The 21588-nt window shown below is 36.8% G+C and overlaps 1 protein-coding gene across 2 annotated transcripts in view; it reads right to left on the bottom strand.

Moving 5' to 3' along the window:
• VAV3 (vav guanine nucleotide exchange factor 3) overlaps positions 1 to 21588 on the bottom strand; it is a 147447-nt gene that overhangs the window by 22884 nt on the left and 102975 nt on the right. For both annotated transcript variants that reach the window (XM_064719563.1, XM_064719564.1), the window contains exons 20-21: positions 4502 to 4638; positions 758 to 823 (exon numbers count right to left, since the gene is read on the bottom strand). In XM_064719563.1, coding sequence (XP_064575633.1) covers positions 758 to 823; positions 4502 to 4638 — 203 coding nt within the window. The remainder of the gene's footprint in view (positions 1 to 757; positions 824 to 4501; positions 4639 to 21588) is intronic.

Below are 21588 nucleotides of genomic sequence, written 5' to 3'. Positions count from 1 at the left end.
CAAACTGTTGAGAATCAGGGTCAAGTAAGTGAAACTACCTTAAAGCAAAGTAAAGACTAGGAATCACTACAGTGTTTATGGGTTTTTATCAATTAACCTCAACAAAGAAAGGCAGTAATCTGATGCACAGTGTCACAGAGGGCAGAGAAGGAATAAGTGTATTGTATATTAATATATCATCACATCTGTACATAAAACTCTTAAGTACATATTATAAAATTATTTTTCTTATTACTTTCACAAATTTTTCTAGATTGAGAAGATTCTTGTGTGAAGTAAAGACAGGTAAGAGCATAAAGAAAAAAATAACATTTATCAAGCAGTCAGAATTCAAAGTTTTATATTAGTTTTACAATTTTTAAACTTACTACCTAGGCTGTAATCCCTCTCTCTAACCCAAAGTGACTGGGGAATAGATTAGAGCCACAGCACTCTCACCTTCCTGCTGGGGAATAAAGAAAGTGCACTTCCACATAAAATATATTTGATCTACACTCTGAAAACTCTTCAGACAGTTCAATTTATAAATATTCCCAAAAGTGAAACCTGCTTATCAAACTTGTTTTCTTGACATGTCCTACTTACACCCAATAACCAAAAGTATAAGAACTCTCTACTTTAAGCAATACTGAACGCATCATGAAGCAGCAAGGAACTAGAAACAATGTTATTTTTGTAAGATTAATTTTATCTTGATGAACTAATGAACTGGGCAGTTTTCCAGTAAGGTGGCAAACAACTAAATAATTGTACTTACACATGGGCAAGGTTTTACTGCATCACTTGGGAAGAATCCAAGCTCTCCTGTTGTTAGATTTCTTCCCTAAAAAAAAAAAAAATTCAATTTTTGAGACATAATTGGGATTAACAGTAAATAATAATGCACACCCAGGGATTTAGGACAATAAATTTTAAAGACAAGAGTTTTTAAAATAAAATGCTGTTCTAATAAAGTGTTGCTCAATATTTCTGTGGGTTTTGTTGTTGTTTGGTTCAGGTTTTAATATAATTAAGTAGTAATTATAACTGATAGATCTGAAAGCTCTGAGAGATAAGAGGCAAGAAGGGAGCTCAGAGACTGTGATGTGATTCCCAGTTCTGTCAATGTCTGCCAGTGTTTGATATCTTCATTAATGTTAATTATCTCCTTTCAGGTTATTTCCTCCTCAGCCGGCATTCTACAGAAAGCTGCCACCTGCAACCTTGCAGATCCCCACAATGACTACACCACTGTGCAGCAGTGGTTGCAGCACCTGAGAGACCAAACTCCAGTGGGATTCAGAGCTCGTGATCCAAGAGTTAAACACTTCCATAAGGGATGCACGTCAGTGGAAACCGACTGGGCAGGGGAACACCAGCAGAATTGAAGATGACTCCGTGGCTGTGATGCACTGACATGCTGGAGATGCATCCACACAACAATGGGGACAGCAGGGGCAGAAATGCATCCAGCATGGCCTAAACTGAGCCTCTGCTGCACCACAAGGGCTGCCCTCCCAGAGTGGCAGCACCACCAATTTACTCCAGGTTCTAAGCACCAAAAGTATCACAAATCCATGCATCAGCAGCTCACACACAGTTCAACACCAACCAAGCTCTCCTGAAGACCACCTTAAAACATCTTTTCATTCCTAGTAGTAATATTTGGCAGTGAAGACACATTTCAGAGTAGAAGAGAGCGCATACCTAAAATCCTGAACACAGATTCATAAAATGAAGGCATCAAAATGTGTATTTAGGCAAACAAATGTTTTAATTTAACTGATTTTTTAAAAGTACGTAAATTCTTAACCTCTATTAAATGTAATATACTGACTGTAAATATAATATACTCTCAACATTTGGCGATGAGATTAAGCATGAGTACTTTATAAGCATTAAAACCATGCAAATATATTTCTTTTTTATTTTTGATGGCATACCTGCAAAATAAAAAAAATTTAAAGGGAAAAACCCTCATAAGCACACATGAAGAGTTCTTCAGGGTTTCAGATCCTTTTGTTTCTGTAACACTAAATGTGTAATTCTACCATAATATCACCACAAAAAATAGAGCTCAGAAAATTCAACAGAGTGGAGTTGAATGTAAAAAAATAACAAGGGTTTATGAAAAGAAATAAAAACATTCTTTGACTGGTACTATCCTAAGCACAATAAGTGAGTGCACCATTCTCTGTAAATCACTATACATTTTTTATCACACACAGTAGCTACCACATTAACCAAAAATACAGAGAAGTGCAGAGGCAGCAGAGGGAAAATCACATAGGCAGTATTTAAGCTACAAGTCCTTTATACCAGTGATATTTTAAAAAATAATTCTGTGCAAACAAATGACAATCTCACAGATTTGAACCTGTGTTCAGCAAAGCTGCCTTACCCCATTTCACATCATCTGCTTGAATACAGGTTACTCTTTGTATCCATATATTCTATTTACTCCTGAAACACAAATCCCACTTGAGTACAGACCTAATTTTAAGTAGAGCTCTGAAACAGTCTGCCATCTAAGTGATACTTATTTTCAATACTAGTCCTACCTGAATAGCAAGCGGTACCACACTCAGTAAGAGCAGCCACTGAACAAAACATATTAATGTCTATCAAGACATGTTGGACCACACTTGAGCTACAGCTCAAGCACTGCTTAGTAACCTGTATTATTTATTTGATGTGCTGTAAAGAATGAATTATTTTTACCTAAACTACACATACTTATCTATTACAATCATTTGAATTTCTGAATGGTCAACTTAGAAAACCATTGTAATATTAGTCTAGTGGGTCAGCTGTAAATTACCCTAAAAGCCCCTTTGAATAATTAAAGATTTTAAGATAAATTGCATTTTGCAGGCTTTTTCTTAATACACATTTTAAAATGTAGATGTCATTAAAAGACTCAGAAAAATCTGTATTAAGCAGTCTGTGACAAGAGAAAAAAAAATTCCTGAATGATGCTAATGGAGATGACAATTTCCATTAGGATTCAAATCTATTACTGAGGCTTCTAGGGAAAAGCCTAACACACTTTCTGGTTTCTGCTAGTTAAACACAATGAGATTCTAGCTAAATTCTTTAGCATGATAATCACAAACAACCTCTAAGACAATTGCCAGTAAATTGAGCTGACAGATGTGTATGAACATGGCAATAGAATCAGTCCCATGCGGTAGCAGTAATTTTGGCTTGTACTAATTGTATTAGTCAGATGATTACCTTCTAGCCAGTCCTGAGTCAAGAGCAGGTTTAAATGCTTCTCCAGATCAGAACTCTAGACCCTGCAGAACCAAGTCCTACACACAAAACTATGCAGGCCAAACTCTGTCATTCGAAAAGATTTATTTTCACTGATGCAAAATACCCATGGTGTGCTAAGTAACAGGTTGGGGGGTTTGGAAGGGAGTTGGTTGGTTCTTTGGGTTTGGAGGGTTTTTTGTGAGGGGGTAAGGTGATTTGGTTATGCCTATTTACATATTTTTTTACATAAAGTATTTCTATTGTTTATTGCTTCCCCCAATTAAATGTTCAGGATGATACAGTGACATAGCAAGAGTTCACTTATCCTGTCCTGAAGAGTTTGAAGAAGATTCCATCCTAACTGTAGCCAGAAAAACAGAAGCCAAAACAAACAAGAAGAAGTATGACCTAACTCATGAGACAGACCAGGCAGTTTTTATATTATATTCATTACCTTATTATAGCTTAAAAAAAAATCAGGAAGATCAAAACAGGAACATCAATTCAAGAAGACAGATATTTTCCACTTGTTGTTCTATTAATCTCCTGATAGTTCTGTTTAGCTCTGTTTCCATGTATCCAATAATACAAACAGTTAAGAAAGCAATCAAGAAAAATGAGATATTTTAATGCATTTACTGTTAAAGTGAATGCAAGTCAGCATTTTCAACATTTATAGTACTCATTTAGGAAGAAATTTTAGTAACAAAAGCAGTGATGTGAATCACATGACAGTAAATTTTGCCATCAATACAATATACTTCTCCCATGTACATAAAAACCCCTATCCTTAACTAACTTGAGGCAGCATCAAGTAGTTTAGGTGTGGCTCTGTTTTGCAGAGCTATTTCTCTCCCTTATAAATTTAATATTCACTAACTGGGTTTTGTCAACATAGCTTTTACTTATGTTGTGTAACAGAACCAGAACTGAAAATTCAAAAACTTTGCTTTTTGAATTGCAAACATGCTCCTTAACTCCTTAACTTATAATTTCACTAGAATTGCCACCAGTGTCATGTTCTTGCAGATTTATTTACCAGGATTTTTACTTTAAGTTTGCAAGAATGAAGATTTAAATCATATAGGAACTACTGGCAATTTCAAAGCAAAATTAGTTGTATGAGGCATTTATTTGGATAAACCACAAAGAATTTTGTTGTTATTGTTGTTCAAAAAGAAAAAAAAAATAGGAGATCAATATATCACTAAGAAGTTGATATCTGGACAAACAGAATATAGCCATTTGCTAAATGATCCAGTACCTGCCAAAATAAGCTGTGGGCATCTCCTCTAATTAGTTCAATAGTGTCCCCAACCTGGATATGCAATGGTGGCCCATCTTGTGCTGATGGCTGTGGGATTCCATTGTAGTTCCGAATGACTTGCATTTTTGGTAAACCTGGGAAAAAAACATTTTAAAAAATAAATAAACAGAAAAAAAATCCCATAAGCTAGAATCAATTTTTACTTAATGACAATCTACTGAATCTGAAAACCATGAGAGCAATCAAGCAAAGAAACACTATGTCTTCAGCAGGTATTTGACTAAAGGCACTCGTACTTAGTACTATACCAGGTACAACCAAATAGAAAATAATTACTTTGGAAAAACATCTCTATCCCTCTTTCTTCTTGGAGCAAAGTTGATTTCATGCCTATGGAGACTCTTCCCCGTACATGCACACCCATAGATCTCCATAGGGTTCAAATATTAAGGCTATCTTTATAGTTTAAGGCAAAGATTTCAATGATTAGCATTAAAGACACCAATATGAATAATCTCATCTGCTTTAAAATGCTATTACCAAAAACCTACAGCCGATGTGAACATGGCCAGGAGAGTCAAGATCACAATTCTTTTAGATTTCTCACAACACTTTTTGCTTTTAATTTTCATGTTATGGCACGATTTCTGGGTGCCTGTAGCAAAGCCTGGATCAATTGAAGGTTTCATTTTCAAGTCAAGAACTCTAGATGCACACTAGTCCTTCCACATCAATACTGACTGCAACATAGACAACAGCTGTGCTGGGGATTTTTAATATTTTTTTTTAAGGGAGTAACTCACTTCTGTCTGCTTGTGCAAACAACTAAAGCACTGTTAGTAACTACAGTTCAAGAATCCTCCACAGGAGTGTATCAAAGAGGGGGGCAATCCCTGTATCGTAAGTCAGAAGATAAATCTGTAGATACTGCAACCCTATGTTCTTATAACTTTAACAGTTTCTTTTAAAAAAAAAACAAAAGAACCAACATTTTAAGCATTATGGATAGCTAGTATATTGCACTCAGAATGTGCTCTGATACTACAAGAATACTTGAAATCAAGTGAAGTACCACCCACTCCATAACAAATATATTAAAGATTTACAGGCTTTTAGGAAAGCATTTTTGCACTCTATTTCTAAAGGAAAGCATTTAATCACAACGCAGCTATTTTTAATTATTCTCCCTCTATCTTTAAAAAAAACTATAGAATAATTTTCCTGATTTTAACTAAACATGGGATTTTCAAATTTGTTATCATTAAGTCGATATATAAATTTCAAAACTTAACCAGGCAGTTTTTCCTTAAGAGTTTTGTAAGAATATATATTAATAATTACAGATAAGAGTGACAGGCTGGAAAGCCAAGGTTGCTGGGCTGCCATATTTAACATGTTTCTTGCTGGAAGGTCATCATTAACTTCATTCTAACAACAAAGGATCAGCAGGGCCACAGAGGACTTATTTTTGTTGCAAGATCACTACTGTAATTTAGGTGGCAACAAACACAAATATCCATGATCTCCTCTAAATTGTATGAAACATGAAAGAAATCACCTTCCATAATTACTACTCTCTGTATTAATGAATAAATACTAATCCTAAGTGCTGATGAAACAATAAGCAAAGCAATACCAGCTCTTACATTACTCAACCCAAATGACACCTTAACTTTTACTGTTTCTGCAAGTTACCTGGCATACTTAAAATGAGCACCTAATTATTAGTAAGCCATTATTCCACTTAGGCAAATAGTAGACATTACTTTGTTCCTAAACTGAAGGCTTTCATGCTTTCGTATACTGATTCAGCACCAACAAATGCTCCATGCACTGCATGGCAAACAGACGTAATGCTGCACACAAGTTTCTAACTGAGATCTGACAAGTTTGTCCTAATGGAAGGAAACTCCCCAGCAGAATGTGAATTACAGTTCTGTGTATGTGATGAGCAGACTGCCAGCAGGTACTCATCTAAGAGACATACATGGAAGTCAAAACAAATGCACAAAAAAATACTCACATTACAAAACCATGTATCTGGTGATTTAGTTTATCATATTATTAATGTGAAGATACAATATACTTAAAACCCCACCCTTGAACTTAGCTCATCAGAATATGCTCAGGAAATAATAATGCACTTTTCAATTAAAATCCTTGTGTTTTTTAAAGATACTATAGTTCTAAAGTTATTAATCATAAACATGAATAAAAGTACTTTTTATTTCTATTTTCTATTTTATTTTCTACGGTTATTGGTGTCTCTGAAAACCAGGGCAAGAAAACTATGGGAAAAAAAGGAGAAATTGTGCTGTGTCAACTAGCAGAATTATTCAAAAGGTAACACAAAATTAATCCTGTTAAAATGTACCATGCCCAGAATACTTGTGTATAATTCAGTATGCTTGATTCTGTAAAATCCAATGGCAATTTTGACTATAAAGTTACCGTGGCAGATACAATGTTGAAAGATTTGATCTAACACCTCTTGACATCACTAGAAATAATCCCATCATTTAAATAGGCTTTTAGGTTACAGCCTTAATGGAGTTCATTATCTTGCTTCAGAACTCTCCTTAAAACTTATTTTTGTAATGCCTACAGAAATTGTGATACCTACACTACTCATTTGCTTGCTGTAGCTGGTCCCTATTACGGTAACACACAAATCTTATTTTTCTACTGGAATTTTACCACCTATTTTATCCAATTGTTGTTCTTGGCCTGCTTGGGAGTTCTTTGTGCTCAGCACTGTCATTGCTATGAATCCTCACTGCCTAGCACAAGGTACCTGCACTGTCAGCACACTCACATAAACCAGCACCTGAGTAACTGGGATGCAGGGCCAGGATCCCAGGACACTGCAACAATGCACAGTAATCACAGACACTGCCATGTCTTCTTCATTCAGACCTTCTGTAATGACACTGCCTGCTAGCTTCAAAGCCATGGATAAAAAAATGCATGGATGAACAAGGGAAATGGTATTTTGGTGCTAATTATTTCAGCACACATTAGATTTGATTCAGATTCTGAAATGTACTTTACAGCTCCAAGTAAAACAACTACAGGTAAATTCACTCTCCAACAACAGGAGGGTCTGAGTCACTGCGGGCCATGTTCATTTCAGTATCAATAACAGCACACATGCACACACAGCCTGTATCAAAGATAGAAAAGCAGTGAGTGCATAACTAATACGTTTTGCTAGTTATATGAAAAGATCAAAATGATTATCCTTGTCATATCGTTTTAAACATTTTTTTAAATTAGTTTTTCAAGGAACAAAAGACTAAATGACATCTTTGAATCATCAATGAAAAACAAGTACATACTATTCTAGAACAGCTAAATTTTGGGTAAGTCTTCTCTTCCCTTAAGCATGGAAAAAATAAATGGGGTACAGAAAAAATAATAAATTGAGGGAAAGAGTCAAGAAACTCCAAGTAGAATGCTTACCTTCCTCTTCAGCATGCAATTGCAGACTTCATTACAGTAGCACAGAAAGACTTTAGCAGATTAACAGAGAGCTGGTGGACATTTAATTGGACAGAAATTGGTCAGCACTCACCTCCTAACATACACAAGGACAAACACTGGGGTTTGGTGCATCCAGACCTATCCATCATTAACACAGCAACCATCTCAAACAATCTATGAGTTTTACAAGCTTACACTAAAACAAAACTGTTGGTTCCAATTGTTCATTCTAGAATTCTATACTCTGAGCATTTACAATTGCGCTGGCTTTGGCTGGGGTAGCTTTCCTCAGAAAAAGCAGTATGAGGCTACGTACGGTTTGAATTTGTGCTGAAAACAGGGTTTGCTTGCACAATGTCAAGGCCTTTTCTGCATCTTGTACCACCTGCCAGTAGGCTGGGGGTGCACAAGAAGCTGAGAGGGGCCATGGCTGGGACAGCTGGCCCCAAATGCCAAAGGGATAAGCCATTCATATGACATCGTGGTCAGGATTTAAAGTGGGGGATGGAGGAGGAAGAAGGGATGGTCAGAGTGATGGCTTTTGTCTCACCATTACACAGGATGGAGTCCAGCTTTCCTTGGGATGGCTGCACAACAGACTGGCCAAGGAACACAGTGAATGAAAACTCTTTTGCTCTCCTTGTGTGTGCAGCTTTTGTTTTAGCTGTTAAACTGTCCTTATCTCAACCCACGAGTTTTCTCACCTTAGTGTTTTGCTCCTGGCTGGGGTTAAACCACAACAAGAATCTTCTACTTTTCAGTGTAAATTAGTTCATGGCCAACCTACATCCATTTAGAAACAGGAGCCTGCAGAATTCTTTTCCTTGTCTGCTTTTATTTTCATACTACAGTTAAAAAGAGCAATCATACCCTTATTAACCTTCATTTTGCTAGGCTAAACGAGCCAAGTTCTTTTAGCTTCCTCTCAATAAGAGACCAATTCCTCTGAGGCAGTACACCAGCTGCTTTACAGAAGTTCAGACAGGCAAGATCTAGGATATTTTCCTTGTCTTTCTTGACATTTTATTTTTAATTGGCATATGGATTCGTAACAAATATACTCATTAAGAATCCTGAGGACTTGCTGTAATTCAATAATGCAGACAAGAAAAAGTGATATTCTACAGAAACCTGAAATGCTTTAGAGTTATTAATTATTTAGAGTATAATTATGGATTATTTGTGACAAACAGTATAGACCCTCTCCATGCATTAATTACTGAAATGTGAAATATGTTAAGCATTTAGAGACACTGCCATTGCAATGTACATAGCTGCAGTACTGACAGTATCTGATAACGGCAGAAACATAACTGTCACAAAAATGTTACTCATGAACATGCTAAAAAGAGGGTAAAATTCCAACACAAAGGACAAGATCAGGATTTCATCCATATATTACCATTAATGATCAAAATCCCATTGGTTTCTATTAAATCAGATTTCCACATAAAGTTCTTTATCAGGAAACTTCCTAATTTAAATATACAAAAGAGTCTGGCAGTTTCCAACATTGACATCAAAAACCAAACTTATCCAATTATGACACCAATAAATAGCTAAAATTTACTTCACTTGAAAACCAGGAAAAATCCCAGATTCCTAGAAAAGTCTTAACAGCCAGGCTCTGTGTCACAGAACTAATAGAAATTTATGATCTAAATTGTAGCTCATGGGAAAAGCAGAAAGCATGATAGATCAAGATTTATAAGGTACCAATTAGGTTACATTATAGAAAAAAAAAAACCTTTCATAAACTGTACCATGCATTTGAGTATTTCATCTGATAATTATGAGTCAGAGAAGGAGGCTACAATTTAGAATTAACATAGTACATAATAAGTTGAATATTCATTATATATGAGACCAAAAAAAAAATAAACTACTTGTATTCCTTACAGCAGCTCTGCATTTCTAAACAACACTGAATGACCCTCAGAGTTTCATGCAGAGATTCAAAAATGTTATTTTTTGCTAACAACATGCATAATGCACACCCTATTATGACCTCTATCTGTCAAAATTGATTCCAGCATCTGTTATTTCCAAGCAATGCAAAAGGTGGTTTAGGCTTCAGGCAGGGATCATTCTAACATACAAAATAATGACACAGCATATAGGACAGCAGGGTTCAAAGGTGAATTTGTGGATAAATTTATCCTATTACCAGAAAGACATGAAACAACTTTGTCTGCATTAAACATCTCTTTCTAGTTAAACTGAAAACTTTCTTTTACTCTATGAAAAAGTTAGCCTAGTCACCAGTATTTACAGCCAGACTGGAAAAAAAACCACTAATGAAATGGCATGAAGCCTCCTGAGTTCATGAGGCTTTGAAGCTGAAACAGAATTTTAGACTATCTGACAAGGCCACATCCTGATGTTTCCAGAATCTCAAGAAAACAACACTGCCTTTCATATAGGAAATGGCACAAAGGCTCACTAATTCTGTCCTTTGTTTCACCACAACAGCATTTTGGGTGTCTGTTTGGAACCTCTAAACTTGCTTTGACCCTTTTTAGTTTATATCTTTGCAGCTACTAACACAGGGAACGCAGTCCTGCTAAGAGAGAAGCTGACATTTAGTGATTGATAATATTCCACCTGAAATCTCTGAGCAGATACATCTCCATACATCTGCACACTCCAACCAGGAAGTGAGGGCTAAGTAACTCATGGCAGTGTCTCATGGGAATAAATGTCTGAACAGTAGCCCACAGTGTCATGTATAATTTCAAAAAAGAAGAAATCAGAGACACAGGCAAAGGGGAACTCATATTGAAAGAAAAAATTAGTATCTACACAATGGTAAGTAAAATTACACTTTGAAGGCTTTTGATCAAGAAGCATAACTGCAAATAACAAAGTAGCAAGGAGTTATGATAGAAAGAGAAAAACAGATGGGTTGATAAGGACAGCAGTGTGAAGAACAGGTGGAACTGTTATACCCACAATCTGAGCATTCATGACAAAATGACCAGCTTTGACACGTTTTTTTGGCAACATCATCTAGGTCCAACACTAATATTAAAAGCTAGGTAAAGGAAAGCTCTAATCTGAGCACGAGCTATATGAAAAAAAAAAAGTCCTTTGGCATTCTCTGTATGTTCTTCCAATCAGCTCTGCTACCTTCATTTTTAAAAATCCTGTTCATAATCATTTTATTGCAGAATAAACCATAAACTTGGTTCTTCTCTCTTGCATTTGTCAGGAGAGCAGCTTCCCAACTCCTGATCAGTGTCATCTATCCCTACAACCAGCAGAAGTCAATGGCTTTGTTACTGCCAAGGCAAAACTTGTCTAGAAGTCCTTTTCAGCTGGGGAGGAGACATGAGGAAAGCAACACTACTAATGACTTTAAAAAACCCACTTTCAGTTTCTGAGACAGTCTATTAGTGCCTCAAAAGAGACTAGATTGGGGTGGGATTTCTTAACTTTTAGGCTAAGTACTTATAACAAAAATTACAGAACTCACATACATGAAGATGCCAGCATAGTCTATTAAGAGGTCTCCTCAGAATGGCAATGATTTAAATAATTACTACTGGAAAAAATTAACACAATTAATAAGTACATATACCTCAAAGAAGATATTTTAATTGAACTTTATATTCTCCCAGTTTCAAGTCATTATTTTTGTATGTCATTGTAATTAAAAGTTCTAATTTTAGATACTGATTTTAAGCCTAACATTCATAAAATCATAGAATGGGCTGAGTTGGAAGGAACTGTAATGATCATTTAATTGCAATCTTCCTGCCATGGACAGAGACACTTTCCATTGGATCAGGTTGCTCCAAGCCCCATGCAGCCTGGCCTTGAACATCCAGGGATGGGGCACCCACAGCTGCTCTGGGCAACCTGTGCCAGAGCCTCACCACCCTCACAGTAAAGAACTGCTTCCTAACCACACCTCCCTCCTTCCAGTTTAAAAGCAAGGTGGCTGAAATGCTGACTGGGATTCAGGAGTATTCCACTTGTCTTCTCTTTAACTGCTTTGCCTTTGTGCACTGTTCAATCAAGTCTCCATTGGCATATGAATAACCACAACTCTGGAGTTTGCTACTTCATTTTGAAATCAAAAACCTACACAAGGCTGATTTTTAAAACATTTATCAGCTACCATAAGCCTTAAGTCAAATGTTAAGTTTCTGCTTAAAGTAAAGCAGCCCTTTCTTCCATAAACAGAAAACTTGCAAGCACTGGGGCAATATGGGGGAAGGATGCGGGGAGGGCAAAATAATCCTCACTATCTCAAAATTCAGGTGGCCAACATGTAATGCACTCCAAACCACATACGATAAACATTCACATTTCTCTTCCATCAGAAGAATTAAAGACTGTCATCCTCCAGAACTCTGTCAGTTCCAGCTACTGGAAAAAACATCTTTTTTTTTTCCACAGTCCTAGCCATGCTTTCCATCACTGTCCTCCCTCTCTTCTAACAACTGTTTCCTTCCTAAAAACCTTACTGAAACAGGATTTGTGGTTCCCTCAGTCCTTTACTACCTGTCAAATCTATGTTTTTCAAAGACTCAAGTTTTCCACTGTTTCTTCTTAATGCTGCATATAGAAACTGTATTCTTGGCAGAGACCTCTGCAAAAATGGTCAACCATCAACCGAAATGAAGATGTGTGGGAGGAAAAAATCTGTCTGCTAACAGTCTGATCAACAACTTGTTATGAGAAACAGAAAAACACCACAACTCAGGAAGCCCTTGTGCTTCCCCAGGTTTTGCAGATCTGATCATTAGCAAAAAGCCCCCTGGTAAATTGCTCTATCTCCATTTTCTAGTTAAGATCCACACAAAACTTGGAACTACATTGCAGATCATAGCGGGAGTTCATTGCAAGGAAAATAAACAAGACTAGTAATGTTATTCAATTTACAAGGCTGCTTTTGGAAACTGTATGAGTTCTCTTTTATTTCTACACATTCGTTTTTATATTACAGTAGTTCTGCTGCTTAAAGACAGCACTTATTTGATCAGAAATAAGAAATTTAGCCAAGAAAATCCAAAATCCAAACTAAGTTTCAGAATATTTTTTTTTTAATTTAGAAAAATAACTCCAACTGAAAGCATTTTCTTACTTCACTCTTAAGCAGGGATATTTATTTGGCACATTGTGACACTCATTTTAAGGAGCCTGGAAGCTCATCTCTGTGCAAGAAAAAAAACTGGCACTACAAAAATACTTCTGAAAAGCTGTGCTTTTAAACTTCAGAAGAGAAAATCACAAGGGCAGCCTGTTAGGAAAGAATGACTCTATTCTTATTTAGATGGCTGATGACCATTTGTCTCTCACCCCCTTAAGGGTGGTTCTGCTCATAACTCTCACAGATTCACTCCTGAGTTTAATTTACTTTTGTGTCTCAAAACAGAAGGAAAAGAAACTCTGAAGATTTTGGGAAGTCAGGCAACAAAATGTTACAACAAAAGAAATACAAAAATTAGTCAAGTACACTGCTGAAAGAATCGACAAACGCTAACCCAATCCCATTTGCACAGCAAGTGTTTTCATAAGCTGTATCTGCATCTTTCAAACACTTCGTCTTCCCCTATAGTACATATATTTGTCTTTGTAGATCCATATTAATTCAGAAAACCTGAACATGCCCTAGAGGTTGAGAATTTCAGATTGCAAATGCAAGAAAGTACGTCTAAAATAACTGACATTTCTCGTGCAACTCCAAAATTATGTAGTAGGTTTTATACTCTAACCCAGGTAATTCCTCAAAAGAGGAGGAGGACTCTCTCCATGACTGCACTGAAAGAAAGCAAAGAGCTAAAAAAGACACTGACTTCCTAATGGTCATTGCCACATACTTCTTGTGATTCATTTACAGTGAAAACTATTTTTCCTTCATTGACAGACCTTCATTTCCTCTTCACAGCAGCTTTTCCTCCATAGAAGTGTTAAGGACAAGCTCTTGTTTGGTACAGTTCTAACTTCAAATGTTTATTCAGGCAACTACTCCTTACTTGGAGTGACACAGGCAGCTATTCTTGTGAGAGGAAGGGATTTTGGAATTGCCGGGATAGAAAAGAGTCTCAGCACTTTGAACAAGCGTTAGAAACAGCTGAGCATTAAATGTTCCATGGGAATAAACAACAAAGAATAATCAGGTTCAAAAACACAGTTTTCACTTGTTTTGACAAAGTAATGAAATCTCATCCTTTTAATGTAGTCTAGGAGGTGAATTAGGGATATAAACTTTAAAAATCCTGCTGCCTCAAAAGTCAGCAGCTTAATTTTTTTTTTTTTTAAGTTAAGCAAAATGGAGTTTTGGCATATGAATTAAAAAGTGTGGTACATGTGGTTCTGCTTTTTATAAAAGCACATGGTATGAAGATTAACCAGTGTTAATTATCACATCTTTTAATGTGATGCCATAGACAGGCATGGCATTCTAATTCATGCATTTGTTCAAACATGCACCTGCCCTCAGGGGCCAGTAACTTGCACTGGGCAGATACTACAGATGAGCTATGAAGGTGTGTCCAGACAGTAGATTACAGTGCAGCAAAAGGCTCTGAAAAACAGGGACAAATCTTGGAATATATGCGTCCATTATTCCATAGAAGCAATTATTTAGAGCTGTACTTTAAATACTCACTTCCCCATGCCCAGGGATAATTCTGCAGCAAGATGAAAAAGGCTTGAAAACAGGAACCCCACTTTGGAAACTGAATTTAATAGTGCAAAATGTAATGAATCTTGTACAGGACCTAGACATTTTTTCTAGTGTTGAGAATTCACAGACTGAATAATTTTAACAATATAGAATCCATGAAAATACATGCCTACACCACCTAGAATCTTTCACCGGTATCACATTTAAAAACACACATTGCTGAATATGTGCTGACATTTTATTCATCAAGAGTTGCAAAAATAAGAATTCAATTCTCTTTCAGACAATTTCTTTTGTGCTCAGTATTGGCTAATAGCATCTGCCTCTAAGATGAAAGGCCTTAGTCTCCCATTTGTGTTACTTGCAAGAACTAAATTCTCTGGCAAGAGAAGCATTTTAAATTATTACACAACGTGAAAGGGAAGAGGCTGATGCCTGGCAAAGCAGGCAGGTCCCAGCACATGACAAATAATTTTCCCTGCACGCACCCTCTCCATAATGCTGTATAATCCTTCAGCTTTTCAAGTCAAACACTCTCATGATATTACTCTTCAAGCAATTTTTCTTCACTGTGGCCTCTACCCTGATTACAGCAGATACTTCTTTTACTTCTTAACTGAGAGTTCTTAGCACACATGCAAAAAAAATTCAGGCCTTATACACCTTCTTTGCATGCAAGCATCAACAGACAAATGTGGCCAAGAATTAAAGCATTATATTAAAGCCACAAAAAGACATTGTGTTTTTTGGCTAAAACAAACCTGCTTTAAAAAAAAAAATATGCCCACTTATTTCTGGTCTGTATAGGCTACAGCAAATAAATTATTTTCTTTCAGAAAAGAGAACAAAACTTGTTTTCATTACAAAGTATTTGTGTTAAAGAAGTAAAAAAAGATGAATATGTATTTCACTGTTAACATTCCAATGCAGTTAAAATTTAATTCCTAAATAGTATATACTTGGGATTTTGTTTTTATGCCGCACACTTTGCATATTAAAGCATTGGCAATCTATGAAAACAAATCCTAGAAAATTCAAAAGGCATCCCATTTTGTGATGCTTTCCCATGAATTTGTAGTATCCCTAGCCTCAATTAGCAGATATACCTAGACAAAGGCATTCAGACTACAATGAAAATATCCACTAAGTATAAAAATATATATCTTACAACTACGTTTTTACTGTCTTCATTTATGCCAGCCTTTCTTTTCTAGCACAACTAGCATACGAAAAATTTTATACTATTTTGATATGCTCCCTTTTATCAAAGAAAAATATTTTCAATTTTTAGTTACAATTTTCAAAATAGTTTACAAATTTAAGTGGAATAATTTGCTATGTATATATAAAAATAAGTTCTAACTTGAAGACTGTTTACATGAATAAATAATAAGCTGTAAAAGGACCCTCTTTTAAATGCAGACATGAAAACACAAAATAAAATAATCCATCACTTGATCTTTGTTGCAAAATCAAGACATTATTAGTAAATTATCACAGGCAATAAAGATGGGTATCAAGTTTAGTCCCTGTCAAGACATCAATGCTGCCATAATAATCACACTGCATCTTAGATATTTTTGCTTCTTTCCTTCCCTGTCAAGAAACCCTCACATATTCATCTGCACAATAGTGAAGGTTCTCCTTCCATTTTCTGTTTCCAGTTTGAATGTGGCTTATATAGTCCAGCAAAGTATGAGATTTGTTAAGACAGAAACCACACCCAAAAGCAATAAAGTCTATGGGCTGATATCCCAGGTAAGTCAGGCTGACTTATCTCACTTATCTCCTCACTGCAGCTGCCACCCGTGACCAGTTTGCTATTACCTCACTCAAGTTATTTAGCCTCTGACTGGGTGATCCCTAGATTCAAACAAAAGGCAGTAAGGGGACACCCTAGTGGGAAAAAATGCCACACTTTGTGGCAACAGCCTGCAGTTACATCAAAGAATCACCAGAGATCAAACTGACACCAGCAGAACACCCAGACGTGGTTCTTTCTCCCAAAATACTGCCCTGGCAAAGAATACACCTCAGACACTTAAGTGCCAGCACCGGCTCTTTGAGCTTAGTTGATCCTTCAGTGTTTTCAGGTGCCTGAGCCTTGTGCAGAGCAACACACAATTACAGGGTTTAAATCAATACCTCCAGAAAAGGACAAGTAATTGGCATACAATGCACAGGAGCAGTCAGAGCTGTAAGTCCCTATCATTAAGCCTCATACTCTTTTCCTTTTCAGCCTTTCTTGTCCCCATGATAAAGCAAAAAAGGGGAGGGTGAAAATTATAGGGCAACCTGTAGGGTCTTCTGTAAAGAAGAAGTAAAGAAAAAAATGCTGAAGATATACCAGCATTAAGTGAATTCCAGAGTACTAAACTGATCCCTGCCAGTCACAAGAAGACTGCTACTGCCAGGAGCATAATGTTGTTCTGGAAGGAAAGCTGTGATCCATACACGCAGCTCTTGTACCATATTTCATGCTATTTGTTGCTGTCAAACCGAATTAAGGAAAAAGTTCAAGAAAAGTAAACATCACACTTTATTGTCTGAAGTAAAAGACAGTGCCTCATGCAGTCCCCTGTCCACATGCCCCATTCCAAACAGGCTGGTTAAAGAATAACCTCTATGGTTAACGGACTGAGGCACCTTTTCAAGGTATCAGATAATGAAGTTACTTTTTAATTCCCTGTTGCACACTGAAGCTTAAGAAACACCAGTTCTAAGAAGTGCAAGACTGAACATGTCTTCTATTTATTTGCAGGTCAGCAAGAGCAACAATAAGGGCTGAACTCCAACTTCTTTCACTTAATGCCTAAGTACCTTACCTTTTTTCCTGGAAAAACCACATCTAAGGATTAAAACAATGAAATAAATAGATTCTACCGAAAAATCATCAGATCAGGTTTTATAATGTCACTACTTGAATATGCTAAGTAACAAATAAATTCAAACATTACATCGCCGAGCTGCTAATTAAGATCTGCAAGCTATTTCTTAAAACAACTCAAGTACCATAAAAATAAGTGGTTATATGTGAGAAACTCTGCTGTAATCAATAGATGTCTCAACACAAATATCTGACAGCTGTACAAGGCAGACTAGTAAAGCCTACTATAGAAACAGAATTTACAAGTATATGGATAATATAAAGACTACAGTCAGGGATATTGTTTAGAGTTCTTTAAAGCAGACAGTGAAGTAGGATTATATATTAATGTGGATTAGCAAAATAATTTTAGCAGGACTCACAATGAGGCTCTCTTCCAGCTTACACCATGTAAGAGGAAAATTTTCCCCCCTACCTCCAATAAATAAACAACAACATGACAGGATGAAAAAGGCTGGAACAACAGAATTTTTTTTCAAATCGAAGGCAGTGTCCAGAAGAGTCACCCAAAGCAATCTGTGCTTGGTCCTTCCTTGTTCAAAAAATTAATAAGCATTATTAAAATGGTAATAAGAGTGGATTGAGTCTTGGAAAAGGTGCAAAAGCATTTCTTTAAAAAGAATACTACTTGCAAAGGATTGAAGGAAGATTTCATGAACAACAGGATTCAAAATCGGAGAATAACCCTGGCTGGAACGATCTTTGGAGGCCACTTGGTCACACCTTCATGAAAGACTTAGAGTAACATATGGATTGAATACTCATACACAGTGATGGAGAGTGAAACAGGTATCACAGAGACAACAGATCTCAGACTAATTGCTAAGTATTTTTTACAATCAGTTCAATATCATAATCAGATTCTGCTCTGTACCAACTCTTAAGAAATTTCTTGTGGCAGACACAGAACTAGAAAGACTGACAACTCTTGGACCTAGAAGCCCACAAACAAGCAAACAGGATGGTCAGACAGAAGAGCTTCTGTATCAGCAGAATTAAGCACACAACAGCTCTTCAGGCTGGAGGACACATGGCTGGAGGGGATGTGACAGACCACTTATGAGTGGCATAATAGTGACCAGGGGAAAAGTACTCATTATTTCCTTATTAATCTTTTTCTTGATGTAAAAATATACAGGAGTCAAAGCAATAGGTAGCAAGTTAAAAGCAAACAAAAAGATGTGCTTTATTCACACAACTAATTATGAGAGCGACAGTTAAAGGATGCTGCAAAGATTTTAGACTGGTTAAAGTGCTAATACATGGAAGGATGGAATACATGGAAGGAAAATTAAGAGCTAAGGAACGAATACACAAGGTAAGGAGGGAGGTACCACAGCACCTCATCCCAAATTCTCTCCTTCAGCATCAATTTAATTGGCTGCTGTTGGAGGGATCCTGAGCTAGCTTGGCCTGCAGCCCAGCTCAGCCTCACTGTTCCCTTCTCTGGCAATCTCAAAGTGGTGAGCAGATTAAAAACCCTCCTGAAAGGCAGCATCAGTTTCTCAGGATCTTGCCTCTGGCCTCTTCTACCAAGCTTTAAAACCTTCCTCAGGCAAAAGGCAGAGGCAGTTCTGGGAGCTTCTCTTGTGTGAATTTTCAGCAGTCTTTTTTCTCCCATGGGACGACTGCTTTCAATTTTACAATGTTTCCCAAATTCTTTGTGTGAGAATTACTTTGAAGTAGTGATCAAATACTGATTTAGTTAAATGAGTGAGCCACAAAAAAAGAAACCATATGCTTTAGAGTACTGTTAAAATTCAGTTACTTTTGACTATTTTTAATCATTCATTGCCTCATTATCTTTGTTTTGCCTTCTGAGAATTACAGCACCCTGAAGATTAAAATCAGATATGAAAATAGATGGGTAAACGTAACAGTCCTCCTGAAGATGAATAAGATTTGTAAGTCCCAATAAACTCTACCAAATACCAAGCAATTCACTTCCATTTGCCAAGGTAAGTAAAGGCAAATTTAGGCCACATAGCACAGGTCTCTTCCTTTTTTTTTTTAAATAGTGCTGCACTGCACTGCTTTTGTGTGTGTTTAAAATACAAAACAGTGTATTTTTTTGTTTTACTGATCATACTTGTATGCCCATTTTGCCCCACCTCTACTTGACCTTTTCTTTTTTTCTTCCTGACAATTTCCATGCAGTTATCTCTGAACAGTGATGTTTTGCTAAAATAGTTGATGTTGAGTGTTTTTTGCAGAAAAGGAGAAAGATACTGAAGGATTTTTCATCCATCTCAGCTTAAAAGTTATGTTAATATATGGCTAAGTATATATTGAACACCATTTCTTCTCTAAGAGAAAAATGAAACATTAATTGCTTAAGATATAAAGACAGTCCCAAAAACACATCCAGTAAGACAAAAGAGTTTAAATCACTCAACTAAGAACTAATCTTGCAATCCAACTCGACAAGGATGAAAGAGTTTGACAAAATAAATACATTTCACCCTTTGGCATCTGGGTCTTCTGATGTTTAATTAAAAGAAAAGGCTAAAGGCTATGTTCTTCTCTGAATGTTGGCTCACTGCTGAGATGCCAAGGGGACAGCACCTTTCAAATACCTCTCCCCAACAGGAATGTAAAAATAATTTTAATTTAAAATAAAACAACCCAAATAAAAATCATTAAACTGCATTTGAAATGCTTCATTGGAAGACAAAACTCTGCTTCACCTTCCAGAAACACATTAGTGGAAAATTTCTTGGTGCAAAACATTAGACATGTCCTTTCTTGTAACACAACAAAGATGAATTCATTATTTTGTGAAGCGCTGCAGAGGAAAGAAAAAAAAAAGGCAAAGACCTTAAATGTAATACATATTTTTAATAAATACGTGAGATAAATTAATCTGATCTCACAAATTAGGCTACACCATTCAGTGTCTCTGAATTCACAGCCATTGAGGCCCAGCTGGGAGAACGTAGGACCGCAAAGAAATGCACTGACTCTGATCTCGAACACCAACCCCCATCCCAGCCACTTGATGTAAAACATGCTCAAACATGTCTATGACCAAGAGATGGATTGCAGCTCTAGCCTGACCAAGTCCCTCAGAGAGCTCCAGGTTTCCACACTGTGCCAGTGAGCAGCAGCACATCCCTCCTGCCAAGGAGTGCTCCCCTTGCAGCGAGTGGGCTCCCAGCTGCCCCCTAACACCCATTCTGACCTGCAATTCCTCTGCTCCACACAGACTCCTGGAGACACGTATTGGGCACAGTAGAGGCACCTTGAACAAAGTGCTTAGGTGCCGTGTAGAAAAGGAAGAAGTATCCATAGCTGAATAAAACCAGCCAAAAGTTAAACATGCGTCACGTGGATGTAAAATCAAACCTTGTTCTGTAGCTTGCTTAAAACACTAGTGCACAGAGAAGTCCTAAGTTACTCCGTAAATCTAATGCTCCACAAACATTAAAAAAGACCTCAAACTTTGTCAAACAACTATTTCTTCACTAGAGAAAGCTTCGTGAAACACTTCTGTTTGCTCCAGTATTCCTCCTGGCTTTCCTCAATTTAATATACAGTCACACTTTTTGTCCAGCCATTGAAACACATCACGCTCCATGCAAACAGTATCTAAAGCTGGAAAGAATGCCATATGTATATTCTAGTTCTTGAGGGACTGCTATTCACTTCTACATTTTATTTACAGGAAATGTAATTAAATAACAGTATTAAATGTATATAAGAAACACCAATCAAGGTATTTCTTGAGTCTATACACAGGGATTCCTTTACCAAAGCAAAAAGATGCTACTTGGTCTAATACATCCTGATGAAGACAATCCTGATAAGGAGATACTATCAATGACATCAGTCAACTCCTCACAAAATACAGGGGGGTTATTTAACGCTTTTTTTAGTAGACCTTTTTCCACGGCTTAAAACCAAGATAAATTCTTGCTCTCAACAATGATATTGATGGCCAGTTGGTTCATACTGGGCCACCAAAACCACAGCCAGACTCCCAGGTAGCTGCTGCCACTGTACAAGTGGAGAAATAAATTCCTGAATGCCTGTTTTCAGCACTAGGCTTCACACTGCAGAAGGTTATCTTTTCTCATC

This window comes from Zonotrichia leucophrys, chromosome 8, assembly GCF_028769735.1.
Source record: "Zonotrichia leucophrys gambelii isolate GWCS_2022_RI chromosome 8, RI_Zleu_2.0, whole genome shotgun sequence".
NCBI classification, from domain to species: domain Eukaryota; kingdom Metazoa; phylum Chordata; class Aves; order Passeriformes; family Passerellidae; genus Zonotrichia; species Zonotrichia leucophrys.
This window is presented reverse-complemented; position numbering and strand designations above follow the sequence as displayed.